General features: G+C 32.7%; 1 protein-coding gene across 2 annotated transcripts in view; it reads left to right on the top strand.

Annotated features, from left to right (window-relative positions):
- LOC126889429 (uncharacterized) overlaps positions 1-20,799 on the top strand; it is an 88,803-nt gene extending 68,004 nt beyond the window's left edge. For both annotated transcript variants that reach the window (XM_050657735.1, XM_050657734.1), the window contains 2 exons: positions 12,183-12,344; positions 20,619-20,799. In XM_050657735.1, coding sequence (XP_050513692.1) covers positions 12,183-12,344; positions 20,619-20,687 — 231 coding nt within the window. In that variant the 3' untranslated portion in view covers positions 20,688-20,799. The remainder of the gene's footprint in view (positions 1-12,182; positions 12,345-20,618) is intronic.
- Positions 20,800-26,827: the final 6,028 nt, after the last annotated feature.

Genomic DNA, 26,827 nt, shown 5'->3' on the forward strand with positions numbered 1-26,827 from the left:
TTGGCTTTGTCTCCTGATTTGTGTAATAGAATCATAGTAGCGTTGTTCCAGTCAGTTGGAATATTGGCGTTGTGAAGGCAGATATTGAAAAGTAGTTTAATTTTTTCAAGTAGTACATTTCCTCCAATTTTTAGTGCTTCTGATACTATTCCAACTTCGCCTGGGGTTTAACTAGTTTTCATTTTCTTCAGAGCCACTTTGATTTCTGATTTTGTTATATCGGGCATTAAATCTGATCCTTGATTTAATACCCCAGTTTTTACTGTAATTGGAAGTTGCGTATTGTCATCTTTATTTCTGATTTGTATAACTCTGCGTAGAACTCTTTGACTATTGTTAATATTTCATCTCTCTTTGTAGTACAAAAACAATAAAACAGTATGTGATAAAACATACAGTCGGAAAAATGAAAGAATACCCATGAACGATCATATCAATCACATATTTTGTATTTGCTGTCCCTTTTCTATAAATTACAAACGAGAGAGATAGATTATTATTTATCTTATATGATTGATATAATCGTTCATGGGTATTCTTTCATTTTTCCGACTGTATATTATATTGTTGCCCAAATGAAAGACCAAAACGAGACTTAGACAATCTTGGTCTTAGTCTTGCGCCAGTACACCTGGTCTTGGTCTTGGTCTTGGTATTGCGCTCCCGGTCTTGGTCTTGGTCTTGGTCTTGCAGCAAGAGTCTTGCAAGTCCCGCAGTTGCCCATTAGCCTATTACATATCTTAGAACAACGTAACAGAGAGGTACATTTTAAGCTTGAATATCATAGCCACAGTAAAGACTAGCCAAATTAATAAATACCTAAACAACTGACACCGGGTGGGGTTTGAACCCACGATCTAAGTGATACCTACCTATGTTCTAACTAACTAAGTTAAAACTACCTCTCAAAACCCACAAAATTTCATTTGAATATCTCAACCGGTTTTAGCGCAAAAAATATTTCGTCAGTTTGTAAGAATAATTTCAACACCCCCTATTTGGGAAACGAAGCATTTATAAAGTAAACGCTTATTAAGCAAACTGTCATTACTTTTTCGTGCAGAATCACCCATTAAAGATTGCCATACTTATTTAAAAACATCCTGTATTGATGAAAAACATGGCTGGTTAGAAAAGTAAAATTGACTTGTCTAGCAATAATATTATTACAGCAATAATTATGAAAAATAAGACAACATATTAAAAAAAAATAACTTAAATCGGACAAGAGGTTTAGGAAATTTGAGACACTAAAAATGACCTGTTTTAAGGTGGTGCGTTAATTTCTTGGAGAAGTGTATATCGTTAAAATAATATTTCGGTATTTTGTTTACACGATATCCAGCATTATCTGTACTTTTGTCTCGAATCATTATCTTATGATACTTTTAAATAATAGCCGCGCTGTTTCGGCAAATTTTGTTTAGCCGAGTGACCTCATAGCACAGTCAGCATAAAAAATACATAATAGCCTTACTATAAACATTTATACCGATAATATTTCTGGTGTTTGGATTCCTAGAAAACTAATAATGAAAAAAATTAATTACTTATTATACTTATTAAGTCTATTTTCTATAGCTAAACATTTTTAAAAAGTTTGTATACGATATTCGATATTACTGTAGGCGTCGCAGCGCAGGAATTTTGTGTTATGATTAGAAGACGACTATTCTGAAAATCTGGACAATTAATTTCAGAGCGAAGAATTCGGCTGCTGGGAAAGAATGTACAAAATATTTTATTTTTACATTATAATAATAACCTCTGAGTACATGTCAAATGTGTGAAGTGTTTTTTTAATGGATATTTTGATTCGCTATGTATGTTTATGGTATTGTTCGTAATGCACATAAATCCAATTTTCAATTTTTTTTTTACAATTTTTTAGTTTCTCATAAAGTATCTAATAATATAGCCGAACTTTTATACTACCTAAAACGACCCTCAGTTCTAACTGCAAGACGCAAGACTCTCGCAGGCTTAGTTTTGTTCTTGCTCGGACTTACAAGTCTTGCACGGTAAGTCTTGGTCTTGGTCTTGCTAAAATTAGGCCGTCTTAGTCTTGGTCTTCGTCTTGCGAAAAATTGGTTGTTGAAAATATGCAAAGAGGCATGGGAAAAGCAGCAAAGCCCAAAAGACCGGCAAAGTAACCTTATAGTGCCAATATACAAAAAGGGAGAACACGTCAACTGCGAAAATTGTAGAGCAATATGTTTATCATCGGTATGTTTTAAAATATACACGAAAATAGAATAGAATAGAAATATGCGTTATTGCCATGAAAAATTTAACAATTTTATAGACAAAGCTTACAAGAATCATAAATAAAAACAATAACAAATACAATTTACTGAAATTAGATAAATCGTCAATATAAATAAAACATAAAAAAATGAAATAAAAATCAGTAACAATCTATTGCAAAATTTAAAAAAAAAATTGCAAATTGCGTCATCTACCTTAAGAAATTTAATAAGTTAAGCTGCTGCATATGACACTCAAATATACAATTAAGAGGAAACATTAGCGATCAACAAGTAGCTATTATATTACGAATACGTGTGCCAAATATCTCGAAAAAATATTCAAAATTACAGCCGCAACTTTGGAACGCGTTTTTGCTACCTGTTGATCGCTACTGTTTCCTGTTGATTCTACTTATACATAAGAATACCGCAATTTCTTAGTTATTGGTTAAGAAACTCTGCTATTGAATAATGGTCTTTCAGATAAATAGGCTTTTGTCATTTTACGGAACTTGGGGAAAGATGTTGCAGATTTAAGTTTTAGAGGGAGATGGTTGTATAGCTTTTTGCAGAATATAATATAGATTTCTTTACTAACTCACTGGACGGGATTGGTAAATAGATATCAAAGGTAGAATTTCTGGTGGAATAGTCATGTCTAGGTCTTGCTGGAAAGACATGTAGATGTTTACGAATTAAGAAAACAGTTTCTAAAATATATAAAGAAGGTAGTGTTAGAAACCTGTGATCTTTGAAGTAGCTTCTGCAATGTGTTGTTCTTCTGAGGCCAAACATATATCTTATTGCTCTTTTTGGTAATTTAAAAATAACGTCGGATTGGGCAGCTGTACCACAACCGCAAAAAGGAAGACCATATCGAAGATGGGACTCGAACAAAGAAAAATATGTTATTTTGGAAGAGGCTAAATTCATTTCCTTCGAAACAGATCTTATTGCAAAGCAAGCTGAGGATAGTTTCTTGCTTAACACATCAATATGAAGGGACCATTTAAGGTTGCTATTTAAAAAAATACCAAGAAACTTTACGGAATCAACGATACTGATCTGCTAATGCTACTGTTTTATCTACGTTAAATATATAAATAGTAGAGAAGAGGCTAAGACAAGAGGTAGAAAAAGAACTGGGAGAAGAACAAGCAGCGTTTAGACCAGAAAGACAGACAAACGATAACATTCACATCATTAGAAATATAATAGAGAGAAGTATTGATTCAGGGGGAAAGCTCATTCTAGCATTCATAGATCTAAGGGCAGCATTCGACTATATAGAAAGAAAAATTATATGGAAATGCTTGCAGGAAGGGAAGAAAGAAAGAAAGGATTAGCTATGAATTTATATAGGTTTAAAGCTTTTCACAAAATATTTGTCATATCCGTGGACCAACATAATACATTTAAAAATTTGCGCACTTATTAAATTGCCATAAATGTTTAACAGATGGCGAGGCAAGCATAAATCCAAACAAATTGTTAAACTCATCAGTTAAATTATTTCAGCAGGCATTTTGCGTATAAATATTATTTGTTTGGTGAAATCTGTTTCGGGAAAACCTCTTGCCACATCTGTGGACCCTAAAAACGAAAGTGTAATTTTAGATTTAGATGTGATGACCACACTGTAACTAAAATATACAAAGCTGATTTTATACCACAGTAAAAACATTTTGTAATCTCAAAAATGTAATGTGTAGATTGATAGTAACGTGTTTTTCGTCACGCGCGTGGACGTGACCTCCTTGGATTCTTGTTGTCCACGGATTAGAAGAATATCCACGGACGTGTTTTATCTTAGAAGTAACACTATATTTTATTAAAAACAAAAAAAAAGGAAAAATTTAAGTTAGTTTATTGCTAACTTAATACAAAATTAAATAATACACGTTATATTATGTTATGTAGCCTAGGTACATACACATCAGAAATAAAAATACTTTGTCAAATCAGTGGTCACATCATGTCTGTAGACAATACTTTTTTTGAATTTGCAGAAAATACTTTATATTTAGCTTGACCTCTAGCATTTCTTTAACAAGTGGCTATATCTCAATTAAGTTACGAAACAAAAACTTATTTAATAAATCTTCATTATTTTAAAACTTGGTGGTAAAATCTGTCAATTTATTAAGAATGAACAATTTATTCAAACAACAATTCTCCCTAAATAGTGAAAATCATTTCTTTTATTATTATAGACGGCGTTAGTACAGACACTAAACATACTAGACCAGTTTATAATATAAGTTTGACTTGTCTTAGCGCCATTCGAATTTATTTATTAATTGTATGTATAGTGCAGTCACAGAAGGTTTTTACCTACGATTTCGTCGAACCTCCATCGATTTTCGTGAAAATTGGTGAGCAGTTAGAGGATACCTCAAGGAACAAAGGTGACATTATGCAAACTTGCGCTTTTACTCTGGGGGTGGATGCCACACCTTTTCTTGGGTGAAAATTATTTTATTAAAAATAATACCATAAATCGATAGAGGGACAAATTCTAAGCAAAATTTGTTACATTAAGGTATTAACATAAATCAATACTTTTTGAGTTATTAAAGATCAAAAATTTTATTTTTTCGTAATGCATGTTTTAAAGCTGTTTTTCACGTATAACCCAAAAACTATTAGCTTTTACAAAAAAGCTATTCTTCCAAAAATTGAAGACAATAAAAAACTAAATACAGTATTCACTCAAAGTACTAAACTAATGTTAATTCAAAGTGAGTTACAGGTAATTGAATGCATATTTTTTTCGATAAGTATTCAAATCTAAGGAATTCAAGCTTAAATAACGGGAAAACGATGCATTTTATAAAATATTCCTGTTAAACACTTATCAAAGTACTTTAGAATACCTAACAAATGAGGTCCAGAAGAAGATAATAGCATCAAAATTAAGCAAGTTATGATGAAACTAAGAGAACCCCTTCGAATTTTTTAGGAAAAAGTGAAAAATAAAACAGGTACGCCATTTCCACAAAAATTAAAATTTATAGTAATCCTTACAAAAATTTCTTTGTATTAGCATAAGTAATGATTTTATCAATTTTCACCGGTTTAGAATGCATATTTTTGAAAAAAAAAGGTATAATTTAAAAAAATCAGAATTTTAAAATTATCATCTTTTTCATTTTCTTTTGATAATAACTATAAAAATACTCAATATACGTAAAAAATGTTTAATAACCAAATTTTAGTTTTTTCTATATCAAATACTATACCTTTTTTACAATTTCTGTAGGGTGAAAAATAACCGAGATAGAAACGTTTAAAATTTAAATTTTGCTGCGAGAACCATGTAACCGTGGCCATTTATTCTTTTATTTTTAAAAAAGTAAGGGGTTTGAAAGATTAAGTTCAACGCGTTTTAATATAATTTGGAGTTACCTTTCAAATCGTTTTTAGGTGAACCTAATATCTTAAAAATTAACGGAGTTATTAAAGAAACGGTAACATTTTTTGGAAGAATTTTTAAAAGATAAAGTTTGAAAAAATTTTGGAGCATAAATTTTAATGCTATTGGTAATGTTCGGTATCTCATTTGATAGATATTTTTTTGCACGATTGATCATTTTTGACTGTTTACCGTGACATATTTTACGTCAGTAGGTGACATTTACTAGCAACTCGACGGTAAGTAATCCAACTCGACGGTAAGTACTCCATTTCGACGGTAAGTAATTCACTTACCGTCGAGTTAAAAAATCTCTTAATTTTAATTTATTTTTGAAAGAATAAAGAAAACTAACGAATTATTTATTAATATTGAAACTTATGGTACAATTTGTTAAATTATTTAATGAAATCCCACTTGTTTGGGCTGTGGTTTCACTTCTAACAGAAACTGCTGCAGAATCGCATACACTAGTAGTATTACTAGTATTGCACAATATTTTTTCGGCAAAATTTATTTTATTTTGAAGAGAATCTTCTACATAGCTTTCTGCCACTGTCGATGAACGCCAATCTCCATGACGCTTTAATCCGAGGACATCAACACCTTTATTAGCCAAAAGCGTTGCTGATGTCCTCCTGAACGAATGGCCAGTATAGTTCTCGGGATTAGGCAAATTTAAGAATTTGGCAATTTGAGAAGGCCAGCCTCCGATTGTCCCTTTCCCTATTACTTGAGCACAACATTTTCCTTTGGCGTATCTTAAGAACAAATGATTTAATTTTATTTGTAATGGACGAAGTTTTATATACTTTTGCAGAATTTCTAAATATGGAATTTTATCGTCTGGTTTATTAACGACTGTAAAAGTACGCTGGATGCTCCTTTTTGTATTGGGTACTTTGACAATCATTAAACCATCGGTTTGTTGGATGTAATTCATAGTAATATTATATAATTCTTCTCTTCTACAGGCACCAGATATTCCCAATATCATTGCGACCTACAAATTATGAAAAAATCTTCGTTAGAGTATTTCTTTTACCTAAACTAGCTTATATTACCTTGTGAACTAGAAATTCTTCATCCGGTGCTTCCATCAGAAATTTTTCAAATTGCTCCCGTGTAAAAATGCTCGCTTTCTTAGGCCTATAGCCAACATTTTTTCTCTTCAAATACGCGGTCAAAGTTGAAAACTTGGAAATATTAATGCCATCATAAAGAAAAACGGTGGATTTAATCATTGAATATTCTGCCCAGAGGCTTCCAGAAGCTCTCAACTGCATATGTCTTTGAACAAAATATGCCAATAGAGTCTTTCCTTCGATTCTTAACTTCTTGCCTTCGCACCATTTTTTAAAACTTTGGTAGGTATTTTGATAACGGATTTTGGATTTTTCGGGAATAATTGCGGAACACCCTTCTTCCCAAGCCCGTTCAATTTCTTCAAATTCACTTTCGCTCATATTTTAATTTACCCGTGTTGAGCTGCCCCCCCCCACTTGCACAAATTAAAAAAAAATAGCCCTGATTTATGAGCTATTTATGAGCTCTCATATTCCGCAAACTAAAAATTTTGAGCTCGTTCCACTGAGCAGGAATTTAATACCCTGAGTCAGCCCCCCCCCCACTACTTTAAAATAGGAATATTGAATCGGTTTTTGCGGCAGAATTACGAGCTATTTATAAGCTCTTGAAATTATATAGTTTCGATTTTTGAGCTCATCCCCTTCACCCCAAAACAACCCTTTAATTGATTTAACTTAGAGAAAGATGCTGAGAAAACTTAAAATATATCTTATTGCGGATATAATTCCTATAGCTTATATACTTTAAGAATAAACTATTAAATCAAGGGCATTTCGATTATTGAGCTACAACCCCTTCGCAAGAGAACCACCCTATCTTCCAGGCTTAAGAGAAAGTTGTACTTAAAATGCGTTAAACTAATTATTTGGCGACTACATATCATTTAATAATTTATAAGCTTCCAAATTACGCGCATTTAGATCAGTAAATTGCAATTTATTTTGTATAGTGCAGTCACTGAAGGTAAAAATCAACGATTACCTTCAAGTTCGGTGAACCTTCATCGATTTTCACAAAAATTGTTCAGTGGTTAGAGGATACGTCAAGAAACAAAGGTGACATGGTACCACCTTGCGCCTTTACCCTGAGGGTGGATACCGCCCCTTCTCGGGGGTGAAAATTATTTTATAAAAAATAACTGAACAAATCAATAAAAGAACAAATTAAAAGCAAAATTTATTATATAAAGTTAATAAAATAAGTCAATACTTTTTAAGTTATTAAAGATCAAAGATTTTAATTATTTGTGAAAAAAATGCATGTTTTGAAGAGGTTTTTTGTAAATCACTGAAAAACTGTAAGTTTTTACAAAAAAGTTAATAGTAGTTTAATTCGTATAGCTTATATTCTAAGAATAAACTCTTAAATCACGCACCTTTCGATTATATAGCTACAATTCCTTCGCAAGAAAACGACCCCATTTTCCCGGCTTAAGAGAGAGTTGTTCTTAAAATAATTTAAATTGATTATTTGGCGACTACATATCGTTTAATAATTTATTAGCTTGCAAAATATACGCATCTCAATTATTGAATTGCCATTTTCTTTCTATAGTGCAGTCACTGAAGGTAAAAATCAACTATTACCTTCGATTTCGGTAAATCTCCATTTATTTTCACGAATTGACAATAACAACTTGGGGTTTTAGCCTGGGGTATATGTCACCCCTTCTCGGGAGTGAAAATTACTTTATTAAAAATAACCCCACAAATCGAGAGAGGGACAAATTTTAAGCAAAATTTGTTATATAATGTGATTAAAATAAATCAATACTTTTTGAGTTATTAAAGATCAAATATTTTAATTTTTGGAAAGAAAATGCATGCTTTAGAGCGATTTTTCATAAATGACTCAAAAACTGTAAGTTTTTACATAAAAGTTTTCATCACTAAAATTGAAGCTGATAAAAAATATAATAAATTGCTTACTTGAAAAACCTTTAATGTTAATTTAAAGTAAGTTATTGGTAATTAAATGTATATTTTTTTCCGCGACTGTTCAAATCTAAGGGTTCAAGCTTAAATAACGGGAGAAAGATGCATTTTATAACACTTAGGTACTAAATACTTGTCAAAGTACTTAGAAATACCCATCAAAAATAAGATCCAGAAAAAGTTGATAGTATCAAAATCCGCTCACGAATTTTCGTAAAAATGAATGGAGATTTACCGAAATCGAAGGTCATAGTTGATTTTTACCTTCAGTGACTGCACTATAGAAAGAAAATGGCAATTCAATAATTGAGATGCGTATATTTTGCGAACTCATAAATTATTAAACAATATATAGTCGACAAATAATTAATTTAAATTATTTTAAATACAACCCTCTCTTAAGCCGGGAATATAGGATGGTTTTCTTGCGAAGGGGTTGTAGTTCAATAATCGAAAGGCGCGTGATTTTAGAGTTTATTCTTAGAATATAAGCTATACGAATTAAACTACTATTAACTTTTTTGTAAAAACTTACAGTTTTTCAGTGATTTACAAAAAACCTCTTCAAAACATGCATTTTTTTCACAAATAATTAAAATCTTTGATCTTTAATAACTTAAAAAGTATTGACTTATTTTATTAACTTTATATAATAAATTTTGCTTTTAATTTGTTCTTTTATTGATTTGTGCAGTTATTTTTTATAAAATAATTTTCACCCCCGAGAAGGGGCGGTATCCACCCTCAGGGTAAAGGCGCAAGGTGGTACCATGTCACCTTTGTTTCTTGACGTATCCTCTAACCACTGAACAATTTTTGTGAAAATCGATGAAGGTTCACCGAACTTGAAGGTAATCGTTGATTTTTACCTTCAGTGACTGCACTATACAAAATAAATTGCAATTTACTGATCTAAATGCGCGTAATTTGGAAGCTTATAAATTATTAAATGATATGTAGTCGCCAAATAATTAGTTTAACGCATTTTAAGTACAACTTTCTCTTAAGCCGGGAAGATAGGGTGGTTTTCTTGCGAAGGAGTTGTAGCTCAATAATCGAAATGCCCTTGATTTAATAGTTTAGTCTTAGAGTATATAAGCTATAGGAATTTTATCCGCAATACGATATATTTTAAGTTTTCTCAGCATCTTTCTCTTCAGTTAAATCAATTAAAGGGTTGTTTGGGGGTGAAGGGGATGAGCTCAAAAATCGAAACTATATAATTTCAAGAGCTCATAAATAGCTCGTAATTCTGCCGCAAAAACCGATTCAATATTCCTATTTTTAAGTAGTGGGGGACTCAGCCCCCCCACTAGGGTATTAAATTCCTGCTCAGTGGAACGAGCTCAAAATTTTTAGTTTGCGGAATATGAGAGCTCATAAATAGCTCATAAATCAGGGCTATTTGTTTTTTAATTTTTGCAAGTGGGGGGGGGGGGGCAGCTCAACACGGGTTTTTAATTTATAATAATCAAAATTTTACTTAAAATTATTGACAACTAAATAAAAACTCAATTCTCCATTGTTGTTATGCACCCTAGTTACTACCTAACAACCAAAGTATCTATCTTGATAAAATGAATGAAACTAGTCAATATGACGAAAATGTTTAATTTTATAATTTATAATGGTATCAATCGTGCAAAAAACGTTATAAGCATGTCGAACGTTAAGGGTAACCGATCTCAGACAATAATTGGAGTCGTCGCGCCGCTCCTCCTCCAAACAATTGTCTTCCATCGGTATAAAACCCTTACCGTTCTCCATACTTAATATACTATTAAGAGGATCGGTACGTTTTTTTGGCTGAAATGCTATTCATATGGGGATTCATTTTTTTCGAATCCTGAGAAAACTAATAAGTATTTTTTAAAAATTTAAACGCAGAATGAAAGACTACGTTATTAGCGAGGGCCGAAAGTCCCTGAGAACTTCTATAATGTTTATTGTAATAAGTTACAGGGGTGAAATCTAAGAGAAAATTTAGTGTTATTTTTAATTTCAAATATCTGATTCAAAATAAACTTTTTATTTATTCTAAGGGACTTTCGGCCCTTGGTAATAATTTAGTCTTTCATTCTGCGTTTAGGTTTTTCAAAAATATTTATTGGTTTTTTTCAGGATTCGAAAAAAATGAACACAATATCCGTGATAATATTTTCCAAATCTACCTTTGTCATACAACGCACTTAGTCGAATAGAATATTGTCAATCAGACACTGACAATCAGTGACAATTTTAAATAATTATTTAACATGAATCGGGAATATTTTTAGTTGTTGATTAAATAATATTGATATATAGTGTATTTGATAAATAATTTATTTAAGAGGTGAACTTTATAAAAAGTTATTTATTGTGTATTATTTATGGAAGATAGAAGCAGATAATACATCAAGATATATTCTGTGATCCAAGTATTTTTTTGTTAAAGATGTTCAAAATTGTTAGCGTTCCATAGTAACAATATATTATTAAAAAATCACTTCAACACTTTTCCTCTTTTCTTGATTGAGTATTAGTTTTTGTTGTAGGTACATATAAATTATTACAATCACTGAATACATAACTAGTGAAAAAATTACCACATTTATTAACTGAATTAATAATTTGCAATGATACAAAAAAATAACAGTTATCCAAGAACATTCAAAAGCCATCTGTTTAAGCTAGTTATGACATTGTCAAGTAGAATGACATTCTAGTAATATGTACATATCCATACCAGTGTGAATTTTACTACACGTAATTTGCCATGTAAAGACAGAAAAGGTAGGGATAGCCGTAAAATATTTGCGAATTATGTACCCATAGCCTTAAGTACTTCACAAATGTTTAATAAATTTATGTTATAAAATGCATTATTTTCCGTAATTTAAGCTTGAATACTTAGATTTGGGTACTCGTCTAAAAAAATATGCATTCAATTACCTATAACTCACTTTTAGTTAAAATCAAAAGGTTTTTTAGTAACGAGTTTGTTTAATTTTTTATTAGCTTCAATTTTGGTAATAATAACTTTTTGTAAAAACTTATAGTTTTTGAGTTATCTATGAAAAATCGGTTAAAAACATGCATTTTTCTTACGAAAAATTAAAATTTTTTATGTTAAATAATTCAAAAAGTTTTGATTTACTTTAATAACTTTATGTAACAAATTTTGCTAAGAATTTGTCCCCCTATCTTATTATGGGATTATTTTTAATAATATAATTTTCACCCCGAGAAGGGGTGGCATCCACCCCCAGGGTAAAAGCGCAAGTTAGCACCATGTCACCTTTGTTTCTTGAGATGTCCTCTAACCACTCACCAATTTTCATGCAAATCGATGGAGGTTGAACGAAATCGGAGGTAATAGCTCATGTCCACCTTCAGTGACTCCACTAATAGCAAGTTGAGAAAAGGGAATGCAATATCAGTTTAAATTTTTGAAACTAAATAGAAAAATATAACTCTGAATATCATTAATTATTATTGTACGGTTAATTTTTTTAGGCAGCTTTGTTACCTGATTATATATTCAGCAACAACTGGGGAAATCTTGAAAACAATCTAGTGAAGGTGAAGGATATTATATTTGTGTTAATTCATGCACAAAGAATACCTCAATTTAATGCATATGGATTGTACGATTTAAATATGGAGTCATTTTTAAAGGTATTATTCTTATAAAAAAGTCTTAATAAGTATCATTACACGAGTGTATATACCCAACTTAATACATAAACATAATAATAATTAATAAGCCTAAAACTGCAATGAGTTCTTTATTTTATTATATTTTTAACACCTTATTTTATAATTTAATTGAATACACTTAATTTATATTCTTCATTTTTAACGTTTTTACACACACTTATTATTTATTCTACAATACTACTTACAACGATTTATAATACATTTTTATACTAAAAACCTATAAAGTCAAAGTTTTTATCCTAATAGAAATATTAAAAATATTTTTTTAAATATATTTAATTGAAAACTTATCGGATCATTTTCCGGTAACACCTCCATGGCTTCTAAAATTTGTAAGCCAGATGGATGCTGAAGCGAAGAAGACAAGAGGGTATTCTAAAATTTGCAATTCACGACCCCGTCCATTTAGCGTGGTAAATTCCAACGGAAAATGGACCTATGTTACTTAAAGAGTAATACTAATATAAAATAAAAATATATACCATTTTTATTCAGTTGCAATGCGAAGCCAAAACTCTCGTAATTATTACATAGTTCAGATAGCGCAACTAGCACTCTTATCGACGATTTCGCCACTTTTTAGTGGCTCCTAAGGGCATGCATAGGTTGCTATCTCTGCCCTAAGTTTAAATTTTCGACTCGCATTGTAACTGACGTGATGGTAGTAGGTGCCTAGCGGTATCTGCTAAATAATAGTCAAAGTTTTCATCCTAATAGAAATATTAAAAAATATTTTTAAAAGATATTTAATTGAAAACTTATTGGACCATTTACCTGGTAACACCTCAATGGCTTCTAAAATTTGCGAGCCAGATGGATGCTGAAGCGAGGAAGATAAGAGGGAATGGCTTGCCAATTTTAGAAGCCATTGGGGTGTTACCAGGAAAATGATATCCTTTAAAAATAATAAAATATCTTTTAAAAATAATTTTAAACATTTATATTAGGATGAAAACTTTGAAATTTATTTAGCAGATGCAGCTAGACACCTACTACCATCACGTCAGTTGCAATGCGGGAACTAATAGAGTCAAAAATTTAAACTTAGGGCAGCGATAGCAACCTATGCATGCCCTTAGGAGCCACTAAAAAGTGGCTAAATCGTCGATAAGAGTGCTAGTTGCGCTGTCTGGACTAAGTAAAAATTAAGACAGTTTTGACTTCGCATTGCAATTGAATAAATATGCTGAACATTTTTATTTTATTAACCTAATTTAATTTTATATAATATAATTATTTATAATTTTATATCTAATTTCTACTATTAATTATTTATTCGACAAATTTAGTCCAGGGTATTAAAATCACAACTATAAACCGTTCCACGCAAATTCTCCCTTATATACCAGTACGCTTCTGATCTGGAATCCTCGATTTAGTGGCAACGATCTGTCTGTGGAACTCCATCGGACATCGAGAACCAGCTTCGAGGTTTTGCTACAAATTCGACGCACCAGTGAACAGGACGCGTATTTACGTTTCCGTGTTCATTTCAAGACAGGGTAGTTTTGAAATAGGCACGGGAACGGCGGAGCATATTTGCTTTCACACATGTGTGCATTACAAGAGGTTTGATTTTGAAATGCGCACTGGTTTGTAAAAGATTTTAGTGCGTAAATTTATCACAAATACGTGTTAAATTGTCACGGTTTTTTAGTCTACTTGAACTGCTTATCACAAATAGTTCCTATCTGCAGAATAACAAATTATCATTCGTTGGATCTGTGTAAACAAAACAATTTTGTTACCAAAGTTTCCTTCTTTTTTTCTTTATAAATTTTCAAAAAACTCAAAGTAGTACCAAAATATCCTGTCTTAAATAAACTATTATAATACGTATATATTTTTTCTTAATAATAATAATTGTTATTGTATTATACCTAATACTAAATTCATGATATGATTTTTCTGCTGGAGCTGTCATGTCAGCTTCAAAATATGATATATATAAATAACTGTTTTGTATCGTCACAGCAACGTAGTAAACTTAAAGATTGAGCCACGTTTTGATTCAGTGAATTTGTACTCTACGAGCTCCCTAGTGGGAAAGTTTTGGGGTAGTTCTGATTTCTTTCATTATATATAGATTTTGGGCTGCTAAATCTGAATATGAGGTTTGCGGACAAAATTTCTTGCCGGAACATTGACAAAATCGCGAAAAAATCGAAAAATTTCAGCTATTTTCCGCTTTTTTGCCCAAATCTCGAAAACTATTAACTTTTCGTAAATAGTCTGTTAATAGAAATTAAAGTACTTAAAATTATCTACAAATATCACTATTTACTTTTTTTATCAGACAAACCGTTCGGTCTAAAGTTTAAGTTGAAAATTTCCAATTTTTAACGGTCTCGGCAAAACCCACTTTTTACATTCCAAAACTTTAGTTTTTATTAGAATACTGTCATTTGATAAATTTCTCCTAGTTTTTTGTACAAATAATAAATGTTAGTTCATAATATGAATATATATGGTATGTCTCTTCTCACAGCTTCCATGAATCCATTCCATCCTATAATACCGAGAATGTCTCTGCTTTTCCCTTAGAGCCACAGAAGATCAGGCACAGATGGAGCCACAGTTTCAGTTGGTGTGAACATTCCCTTCGGGTCTTGATTTCTGATAAACCTTGAGGTTTTGTCCTTTCAAAATATATTAGTTAAACAGCTCTCTGACTTCCATAAACCTCAGGTGCGGGTTTAGTTTTTAGCCGAGGAGTGGATTGGTTAGGAGCTATTGCATATTTTGGTGCAATACAAGAAATGTCACCCATGACGTAAAAAGTGTGGTATTCGTCGACTGTATGTACGTTAACCGTTTCTGTCCCAACGCTGCATATATTATATGTTCGAAACTCTCACAAAATATTCACAAAATTCAAAGAAGTACGTTCCTTATTTATATTATTGTACATATGCGGCATTTCCCATCTCTAGTGACGTCAAAAATATGATTCTGTCACGTAAAAAAAAACCCAAAAACGTCAAAGTGACAATATAAAGAAAATTCATCTCCCGTAATTAGCAGATCATCTGGTTCAAGAAAGAAATTAGAAAAATAACCCCAAAAGAGACAAATATTTGTGTTTCTCTCCACATAATAATATAAAGGATAATTAAATAGAAGATACAAGTACCCAGAGTCTCTCCCGTTAAGTATTTAGTAATCGTAAATTTGGTCATCTGATTCGTAGCAAAATTTGAGTGGAAATTCTCGTCATACCTAGGCAAGTGGTATTAAGTTGGAGGTAAGGACATTATTTATATTTATGAGCTCATAATATAAAGACATATCGGTCAACGGACTATTTTAGTGCGCGGAACATTTATGTAAGTTTAGATACAATACCGTAGTTTTTCTCGTAGTTTTCGTTCGGACATTTTCATTAGATTTAGTTTATAAAATCTGTCATTTTTGTTTACTGTTCATAATTATTTATTTTTAGGTACATATTATTTTATTTATACGTATATATCTTCTTCTTCTTTTTCATACAGAGGAAGAATTATTTATATATGTATATATTTTTCACTTCTCTTTAATTTCATTGTTTGATTTAGAATAAATGTGTTAAATTCTTATCTTATCATAATTCATTGCTCTAAATTTATCCCTTTTGGAAGCAGTCTCGCTGGTACTTTTAGTGGTATCAGCTAATTACCTTTCTCAGCGAACCAGCACCTATAGAACCTGAGATTGGAACAATTTCGTTAAAGTGGGGTCTATTTACCAGCCTCATAACATGGTCCTTCGAGCCGGATCTGAATAGATATTGGTGATTTGCTTATTTTGCTATTAATTTAACTCATTAAATATCATATTAATTTTTCTCTCTCATTTTATTAAGTTTCTTTGTTTCTCTTATTATAAATTAACACATTTATTCTAAAGAAGGTACTTCTCTGAACTTTAAGAATGGATATTAAAACGGCCAAGGAAAATTGCAAATCCGCGAAAGCGTCTATGACCAGAATTCAGAAATGGGTTAATAGTAAATTAAAATCGGAAACTAATTTATTCATTGTAGAAAATAAAATGTCACTGTTAAAAGATGCCTTTGATAAATTTTCGGTAAATCAAGATATAATAGATTTAGCTACACCTGACACACAAAAACCTGTGGACAGGTCCCTTCAGGAGGATTTGTTTTCTGAGTTATCAGCTCGTCTAGCTGAGAAGATGAATCCTCAGAAGCACAGAGCCGTAATAGATTCAACTCAAGTACTAGTCAATAATAAGACAAGTACGGCACCTAGTGTAAAGTTACCCAATATTTCTATTCAATATTTCTCTGGTGACCCTAGTCAATGGTCAAATTTTTTCGATTTATTTTCTGCCCTTATTATAAATAATAATGAAATTACCGATGTACAACGTTTTATTTATTTAAAGTCATATCTTAAAGGTGAAGCTCTCAAAATGATTAATAATATAACAGTTTCGAATGATAACTTTCATATAGCTAAATGGTGTAAACCTGTTAAAAATATACAGATTAATGATCTAGTTATCTTACGCGACGACGATTCGCCTCCCCTTTGTTGGCGACTTGGTCGTGTGATTGAGACATATCCCGGTAAGGATGGATTAGTCCGATCTATTAAAGTTAAAACTTCATCCGGGGAGTATGTTAGGCCCATTACACGTGTTTCACTTCTCCCGATTGATGATTCCAAACTCATGGAAGTTGGAATGCCATAGCCCAGGACATGATAGTCCAGTCATATTAGTGATAGAGGTAATAAGATTCAATTTTAGATTTTAGCATTGTTACACAGTAGTATAAGATTTAGTTTACGGTTACATTCTGATCCATCTGGGATCTGGTCCTTTGAGATTTTTTTTGTTCTTGTTTTTTAGCTTATTAATTTATTTAGACATTTTGACAAGACATCGCCTTGTCAAGGCCGGCCAATATGTTCGAAACTCTCACAAAATATTCACAAAATTCAAAGAAGTACGTTCCTTATTTATATTATTGTACATATGCGGCATTTCCCATCTCTAGTGACGTCAAAAATATGATTCTGTCACGTAAAAAAAACCCAAAAACGTCAAAGTGACAATATAAAGAAAATTCATCTCCCGTAATTATCAGATCATCTCGTTCAAGAAAGAAATTAGAAAAATAACCCCAAAAGAGACAAATATTTGTGTTTCTCTCCACATAATAATATAAAGGATAATTAAATAGAAGATACAAATACCCAGAGTCTCTCCCGTTAAGTATTTAGTAATCGTAAATTTGGTCATCTGATTCGTAGCAAAATTTGAGTGGAAATTCTCGTCATACCTAGACAAGTGGTATTAAGTTGGAGGTAAGGACATTATTTATATTTATGAGCTCATAATATAAAGACATATCGGTCAACGGACTATTTTAGTGCGCGGAACATTTATGTAAGTTTAGATACAATACCGTAGTTTTTCTCGTAGTTTTCGTTCGGACATTTTCATTAGATTTAGTTTATAAAATCTGTCATTTTTGTTTACTGTTCATAATTATTTATTTTTAGGTACATATTATTTTATTTATACGTATATATCTTCTTCTTCTTTTTCATACAGAGGAAGAATTATTTATATATGTATATATTTTTCACTTCTCTTTAATTTCATTGTTTGATTTAGAATAAATGTGTTAAATTCTTATCTTATCATAATTCATTGCTCTAAATTTATCCCTTTTGGAAGCAGTCTCGCTGGTACTTTTAGTGGTATCAGCTAATTACCTTTCTCAGCGAACCAGCACCTATAGAACCTGAGATTGGAACAATTTCATTAAAGTGGGGTCTATTTACCAGCCTCATAACATTATAAGTTTTTAAAAAAGTGGGTTTGTATTCTCAGCCGCCTTATATATACGTTCACGGCGTTATGGTCTCAATTTACCAAAGCCGAAAATATGCGTTGCTTATAAAATTTTAGACTCATTGGTGTCCCAATGCCGTAGAAATATGTCCGAAAATGTTAGATTATTGTTCCCAAAGCCTCAAAATGTTGGCACCTAAGACAGGTCATGCGGACCCATTGCCGTATATATTTGTTCACATATTTTAGATCTATGCTATATTGCAGCACTGGTGGCAACGCTTATAGGTAGCTGCTAGAAGGTGAAGCGTTTTTAGCCACAGAAAATACCAGAAAAAAAGAAGCGAATCGAGATACATGTGTGCAATATGCGGAGTCGGCCTTTGCGTAGTGTCATGTTTTAACCTTTCGTTACTCGCGCCAACTTTTTGTGATCGGATACTCGCGCACGGTGCAGGAGACCGGGTCCAAAAATATGGGTCAGCAGTGTTTTAAAATTATTTTTTTTTGCAAAATTGTGTACGATTAAATTATTTAATGAATATATGATCATATAATTTTGTAGATATGCGTTTGTGTTCACATTATATTACTTTAATCAAAAATTTAATAATTTTCATTGTTATCCATTTATATGTATATACAAAAACTTTGGAAGTGAAAAAAAATTGAATATGGTTAAATTTGTTTACTAAGAACTTTAGATCTTAATTCAATACACAAAAAAATTAAAAATAAAGAGTAATTGTAGTAACAAAAAAAGTTATAAAAATTAATTAACGTTTTTAAAACATGAAATACACAATGGTGTCACATTCATTGGAACAATGGTGTTCCAAACACAGATATTTTGAGCATATTTGGCAGTAAAACTTTGTTTTTCTATTTTTCTTCCAATCACAAACAGCACAGCGATCTGAAGTTCCTGGTGTTACGACTGGTACTTGTTCTGTTGGTAAACCACATATCTCCCTAAACCTCATTCTGATGGTTCTGGGTAAGTTATATATTTATATTTATATATATAAATATAAATAAACTAATCTATAAACATTGAAAATAAGGAAAAGGTCTTAAATTACCTTACTAATTAAAAATATCGATGTGTGATCCAAACACAAAAATTGGTGCACAAATACTCGCACACGGTGTACGGGACCGTGTTGCGTAATAACAAAAGGACAGTACTATTTTTTACACTGCGAACTGACTTTACCCACAGTTGATTGACCACTGAAGAGGAATACGAAGTAGCCATTCAAAATCCCCACTACAAGCAGAGTTACAGGAATTTATTTACAGGCCCGGTCTCCCACACCGTGTGCGAGTAACGGAGGGTTAAGGAGTACCACACAAAAGAAAACGTAGAAAAGTTAGTTATATTTTTTCAAGTTGGTTTTGCTGCCTGATGAATACTTTTGAAAAGAAAACGTTTAAGTTGGTTAAAAAAACCCATTAAAGAACATGTTTTAGTCATTTATTTTTTTATTTATATGCGACGTATATATAAGGCAATGGGAGTCTAAGCATGAAAAAACCTTTGCGGTTGAGGGACCAACATGCAAATTAAGGCCTGGCATAGAAAGAGTTAAAATCAGCGTTTTCGTACAGCTGTTGTGTAAAGCACGGCTGATCAATTTTCTGCGGATCGCCTGCGATTGCTGACACTTCCAGATAAGCAACGCGCTTGCTCAAAGTCTTGTAGCGGCAGTAAGGCCCAGATAGTTGGTATCACCATTCCTTGCAGGGTTGGCCGTTTTCTCTACAAAAAGTACGGCTCAAGAAAATAGGTTGAAATAGTTTCATTCTTTGGGTTTTTTCATCCTATATAGAGCTGTTCGCCTGGAAGTGTCAGCATTCGCAGGCGATCGGCAGAAAATTGACCTGCCGGGCTTTACACAGCAGGTGTACGCTAACGCTGATTTTAGCGTACATAAAATTGACGAATACCACACTTTTCACGTCATATGTGGCATTTCTTGTATTGCACCAAAACATGCAGTAGCTTCTAAGCAATCAATTCCTCGGATAAAAAAAAACCCGCGCCTGAGGTTTATGGAAGGCAGGGAGCTAATTAACTAATTCATTTTAAAAGGAAAAACCTCAAGGTTTATCAGAAATCAAGATAACAGATCCAAAGGAAATATTCGCACCAACTGAAACTGTGACTCCATCTGTGCCTGATCTTCTGTGGCTCTAAGGAAAAAGCAGACATTCCCGGCCTCTTAGGACGGAATTGGCTTATGGAAGCTGTCACAAGAGACATACCATACCTATGAACTAACATTTATTATTTGTACAGCAAACTAGGAGAAATTTATCAAATGAGAGCATTCTAATATAAAATAAAGTTTTGGAATGTAAAAAGTGGGTTTTGCGGAGTACATTAATGTTAGGTATACATTATTTTTTTTTTAATTTTAGGTAATAAAAGTTGCGTTTTCATTTTACACAGTTTTATCCGCAATCGGAACAAGAAACTCGGAAATATAAATCTGTCCTTACAAATTAATGATAAATATATTGTACCTATTATTGTTATTAGAGAGTGTATATTAGCTGTCAATGTAAATGCCTAAATTATAAACATTAATAATAATTTTACTATTGCATTGTAGTTGTTTCTTTTATTAAACCTAAGTCGCCTTAAAATTGTCAATTTTTTTGGCTTGTTTAAGTTTTGCATATTTTTACCTACCCTATTCCTTTGATGGTTATTTATCTGCATATGTTTAGAACTGCATAGTTTAGGAATAAAACTCCAAGAAATGATTCAGAACAAGAAGTGTGGGTGTGCTAATCACAAAAGAAGTCACAGTATATACAACCAAAATTTACAAAAAGTAACCCACACCAACACATTTATTTAAATTTCCACTTCAACCACAACATAAATTTTTCTTCATCTTCTTCTTCTTTTTGTATAGACATGACTTTATCTGTTTTTTCAATGTGCCTCCAGTAAGTTGTCGTTCCACCTTTTTCGTGGTCTTCCCACTGATCGTCTTCCTATTGGGGAACGGTCTCTCGCTATCCTTACTACTCTATTTCTTGTCATTCGGCTTTCTGTTTCTTATCCAGTTAATAATGTTATCAACCTTGCATCTCCGTCGTATATCTGTACTTCTTGCTCTGTCCCATAGAGTTTTACCATCGATTTTTCGAAGGGTTTTCATCTCCGCTGTTTCAAGCAATATTTTTGTCCTTTCTGTGTCGGGTCGTGTTTCTGCCGCCTATGTCATTATTGGTCTGATGACTGTTTTGTAAATTTTGCATTTCATTTCTTTTCGGATATTTTTATTTTTCCATATTGTGTTATTCAGGCAATTCTGTTTCAGACCTTCGTAGCTAGATAGTGTGATGCCTAGGAATTTAAACTCCATCACTTGTTCTATTATCTGACTTTCCAGCTCCAATTTACATCTTATTGGATCTGCTGTTATAACATAAATTTCAAGAACGAAATTATCAAATTCCTATTTATGATAGAGCCCAAAGGATCTGCTCCAATGAAAATGCATTTCATGAAGAAAAAATCTGCTAACAAAGAAATTATACAAGATTAAAAAAAAAACAACAAATCAACAAAGCACTCCACATACACTCACAAGAAAGAATTAAAAAATTACATCTTCAAAATACCATGTGAATGCAATAATTTCTACGTGGGAGAAACTGCAAGACCATCAAATTTCATGGTAAACGAGCATGAAACATAAATCAAGAACGGAGACTTTGATGAACTCATCTCCATTGGTAATATAAAATATATTGGTGAGTTCATCTTCATCCAGTCTCAAAAGTCTACTGCTAAACATAGACCGCTTCCTCGTTTTTCCAACACCATCTATATTGCGTATCTCTCATCCAGTTTTCATTTAGCATTTAAAAATCATCAGTTTATCGTTTAGGTCAGAGATCACCAATTAACTGTCTTAGTCTTAGGATACCTTTAGAAAACCTACGTGGGTGGTCCGATAAGAAGTTAGCCTCTCCGGCCGATGGCGCTACTATCGCAAGTAAAATCCACTATCGTGTAAAACATTTTTGAAGAAGACCTGTCAAAATCTCAGCCGAATAGGACTAGTAGTTTTGTTTTGACCTTATGTGTACTCGGGCGTGCCTTGAAATTTTAGAAAAATGAAAGAAAAGCAATATCGGTCGGCGATCAGACTCTTATTTTTGGAAGGGAAATACTGCAGCGAAATCAAATAGCACTTAGATGCTATGTATGATTACTCTTCTCCTTCGACAGCGATCTTCAGAAATTGGTTTAACGAGTTTCAACGGGGTTGCACGTCGGTTTTTGATAAGTCACGTCCAGGTGTTCCGAAAACGGCTACTACGGAGGGTAACGTAAAAGAAATCCACGATCTTGTATTGGCAGACCGCCGACTAAAGATGCACGAGATAGTTAAGATGGTAGACATCTCGAAAAATCGCCTGGGACATATCCTGCATGACCTTTTGGGTATAAGAAAGCTGTCGACGCGATGGTTGTCGCATTTTCCCACTCCGGCCAATAATCGCCACCATCAGACCAATTCAGAGCAGTGTCTAATGCTGTTTAAGCGTAATGCAAAGGAGTTTTCACGTTGTTTTATAACCGACGATAAAACATGGTTATGCTGGAACACACGAGAGGCCAAGAAACGGTTGATCCAGTGGAGGTCACCTCGCGAACGTGCTCTGAAGAGGGCGAAGACTGTCCAATCGGCCGGATAGATGATGTTTACCATTTTCTGGGATTCACAAGGTGTGATTTAGATCAACTTCTCGGAAAATTCTACCTGTTTCTGGTTGTTTTTGTTTGAAAATATAGTGTTGAACAGTGGCGTAGCTGAATATTGGCGGGCCCCCCCGCGACAATTTTTGTGGGCCCCCGTAATTGGCATCACATATAAATTTTAATATTACCACTTCACAAGTTACTTTGTCTATGTATTATTTATATGATCTGTAAGTTTCATCGGTTCAAAGTGCTTCGTTTTGAAAAAGCTGTAGTTAAAATGGCTTGAACGAGTAACTAATCACGAGTTTAGGCAAATTTTGAACAGCCATAGCATAACCAATTTTTGTCTAACAAGAAAAAAAAAACAAAAATATTCAGAAAAGCAAAACGTATATTTTATTACTCTTTGAGATTTTTGGTATTCCTAATTGTTTTTAAGTTAATTCCATAAACAATTACGATTTTTTTCAAAATTAAAAAAAATGTTTTATTTTAAACCCAATTTTTTTCAAAACTGAGCACTTTGAACCAATGAAACTTATAGATAATATAAACAATACATAAGTAAAGCAACTTGTAAAGCGGTAATGATTAATTTTATTTGAGAAGCTAATTAAGGGATGATTTTCGCCATTTTTTTTTTACCAAAAAATAAAAGCGACCAACAGTATTTTCAGCGTAACTCACTTACTTTTAATGTTAGAAGTTTTTTTAAAAAAACAAAAATAAACCTTTTTTAAACACTTTAAAAAAGTTGTAATTAATTTTCCCCCAAAAAGTGCTCCGTTTTTTGGTTATATCCACGAGTTTTTTCAAAAAGTTGAAGGATTGTTATTTCAGAATGCAAAAGTTTTGATGTTCGATGAATAAAGTTAAGTATTTTAGATTGAATAGTAATGTGAACGGCAAATTCAAAACTATTCATGTGCTCTAATAATGCATTAGCTTTTAATTTTTCATAGTTTTTTGATAGCAATGAAATTTTCGTTAACGATTTCATTACTTGTCAGAAAGCTCGACGCAAAGTCATAAGAGCATCATGTCTGGATAACAACCGGTTTTCACATAACCTTTTCGTGTTGGCAAACGCGATGAATCCAAAGTCATAATACTTAGTAAATCCCAGCTTTTAATACTTGCACTAAAAAAACATACAATATCTTAATTATATCGTAAAAAAACAACTGATATACACCAGCAACGGCATCATTCAACACTAGGTTCAGATTATAGGATGCACAATGAACATAGGAGACTGTTTTTTCAATGTCAGTTACGCGCTTTGGTACACATGAATATACACCACTCATAATTGCCCCCTTTCCTCTAGAGTTGTGTACGGAAAGGTGCTTTGATTGTATAAATTTTAAAATTTCATTTACAGGACCTTCTGCACTTCTGATTTGGAAGGTAAATTATTTTCATCGCAAGATATTTTTACATACCGAAAAATAAAACTAAGCTGATCGTGTTTTGAAGTATCTTGAGTGGTATTAAGAATTATTGAATAAAATAATTTTTTTTAAATAAATTAATCGATTTGTTTTCAGTTCTCCAACAAGCCAGCAAATTTATAACTTCGTTTTGTATTTGGGAGCTCAAGTAATTTGTTTAAGGTATTGTTTTTATCAATTAATTTAGCTAAAACAGGATAATATTTAGCTAATAAAGAACCACCGACAGAAATTATTAACTTTCTGGGATTTACTTTCATCTAAACTACCAACCTGTCCACGCAACTCTAAATTGCACCCGGAAAGAGTAAGAGTTACGTCAATTACCCGCTTTATTACTTCCTTCCAAATTCCCTATTTTGGTGCTTATCAGGAAAATATGTTTTGGTCCCCAATTTAAATAAAGTAGAGGTATTAAGCTTGACGGCTTTAAGGGGCCCCTCCTAACGCCGGGTCCCCCCGCCTTGCGGGCCCTGCGGGCCTGTCAGCTACGCCACTGGTGTTGAACAATTTTATGGAAAGTATTTGAAAAATAATATTTTGAATTTTAAGAATAGTTTACCTTACGTAGCGTTTTTTTACTTTAATTTTACAACTACAATTCTGTACTTTTTAAGACGAATAAAAAATATACATATAATGATAAATTCTGGATAAAAAATGTTAAATTGTAATGTATATAAACATTTTCAATTTCTTTGCAACACGAAAATGCAGCAGCTGCATAATACTCTGGTTAAATCACAAAGTGCAGGAAGAGTCTATACCGGTTTCGGAGCTTTTTCCTCGCCATCGGTAGTCCCATATCCTCTTCTCTCCGATTTTCCCAGGTATCATACTTTGGGCCCTTCCGAATTGCAAAGAACGAAATGTCGCGGATGTACTAGAGCCATCTACCGAAAAACAAAGTAAGTTATCAATAGAAGAAAATAGAAGAAAACGACAAATAAAAAATCGTTCCCATACCACCAGATTGACAACAGGTCAAAGTATGATACCTGCGGAAATCGGAGAGAAGAGGATATGGGACTACTGATGAGGAGGAAAAACCTGCGTAACCGGTATAGACTATTCCTCCACTCTCTGATTTAACCAGAGTATTATGCAGCTGCTGAATTTTCGTGTGGCAAAGAAATTGAAAATGTTTTTACATTTTAATTCATTTACTCTTTTGTTGAGTACTAAGGAATCTTTCTTGTTGGAACTTTTACCACGCTGAGCAGATGAGTTGTGAATTATTAAAAATTCTCCCATCTTAATTTCCTCGGCATCCTGTATGATTTATAATTTTTGAAAATCTCGTGAGGTTGTAATCAAAGAAAGTATTCCACCTGTTGTCAATCTGGTGGTATGGGAACGATATTTATTGTCGTTTTCTCTGCTACTTCGATTGATAACTTACTTTGTTTTTCAGTAGATGGCTCTAGTACATCCGCGACATTTCGTTCTTTGGAATTCGGAAGGGCCAACGTAACCTGGGGAAATCGGATAGAAGAGGATATGGGACTACTGATGAGGAGGAAAAACCTCTGAAACCGGTATAGACTTTTCCTGTACTCTCCGATTTAAGCAGAGCAGCGTTTCCCAAAGTTATTTTTCCATGGCCCGGTTATTTTTGTCTTTATCTTTCGTGACCCACTAATTTTTTTGCCTACCCTGGTGTAAGTGTACAAGAAAACGTATTTAAATATTTATTAGTTTTATATAATTTAATAAAGAATCATTAGCTCAAACAACAATATAAAAAAACAAAATAAAAATCAAATACTTTATTAATGAGAAGTATGCAGTTGTTCTGGTTAATTAAAAATTTCACGTTTAAGGGAAATATTTTTGAGGAAAACCAGTGTTGACAACCCTGCCTCCCACTTATAGGTCGTAATAAAAGGAATTAGAAACTTTATCGCTTTTTCTGTTAAAACTGGGTACTCCTTGCAGGCAAGACAGCCAAAAATCTATCTGTGTTATTTTGTCAAATATATCTTTGAGTGCTCTATCACACGATACTTTAATTACTGACTCAATATCTAAATCCGGAAGTCCTGTCTTGCATTCTACGTCCATTGTAAATGGATTCCTTTTCCATGCGATGGCGAGACGACCCGTCATTTTGCTTCCTTGGCCCGGTACCGGCTCGCGGCCCACCATTTGGGAAACGCTGAACCAGAGTATTATGCAGCTCCTGCATTTTAGTGTTGCAAAGAAATTGAAAATGTTTATACATTTTAATTCATTTACTCTTTTGTTGAGTACTAAGGAATCTTTCTTGTTGGAACTTTTACCACGCTGAGCAGATTGGTTGTGAATTATTTTAAATTCTCTTATTTTAATTTTCTCGGCATCCTGTATGATTTATAATTTTTGAAAATCTCGGGAGGTTGTAACCAAAGAAAGTATTCCACCTCTTATCAATCCGGTGGTATGGGAACGATATTTATTGTCGTTTT

The sequence above is a fragment of the Diabrotica virgifera genome, chromosome 8 (genome assembly GCF_917563875.1).
Source record: "Diabrotica virgifera virgifera chromosome 8, PGI_DIABVI_V3a".
Taxonomy (NCBI): Eukaryota; Metazoa; Arthropoda; class Insecta; order Coleoptera; family Chrysomelidae; genus Diabrotica; species Diabrotica virgifera.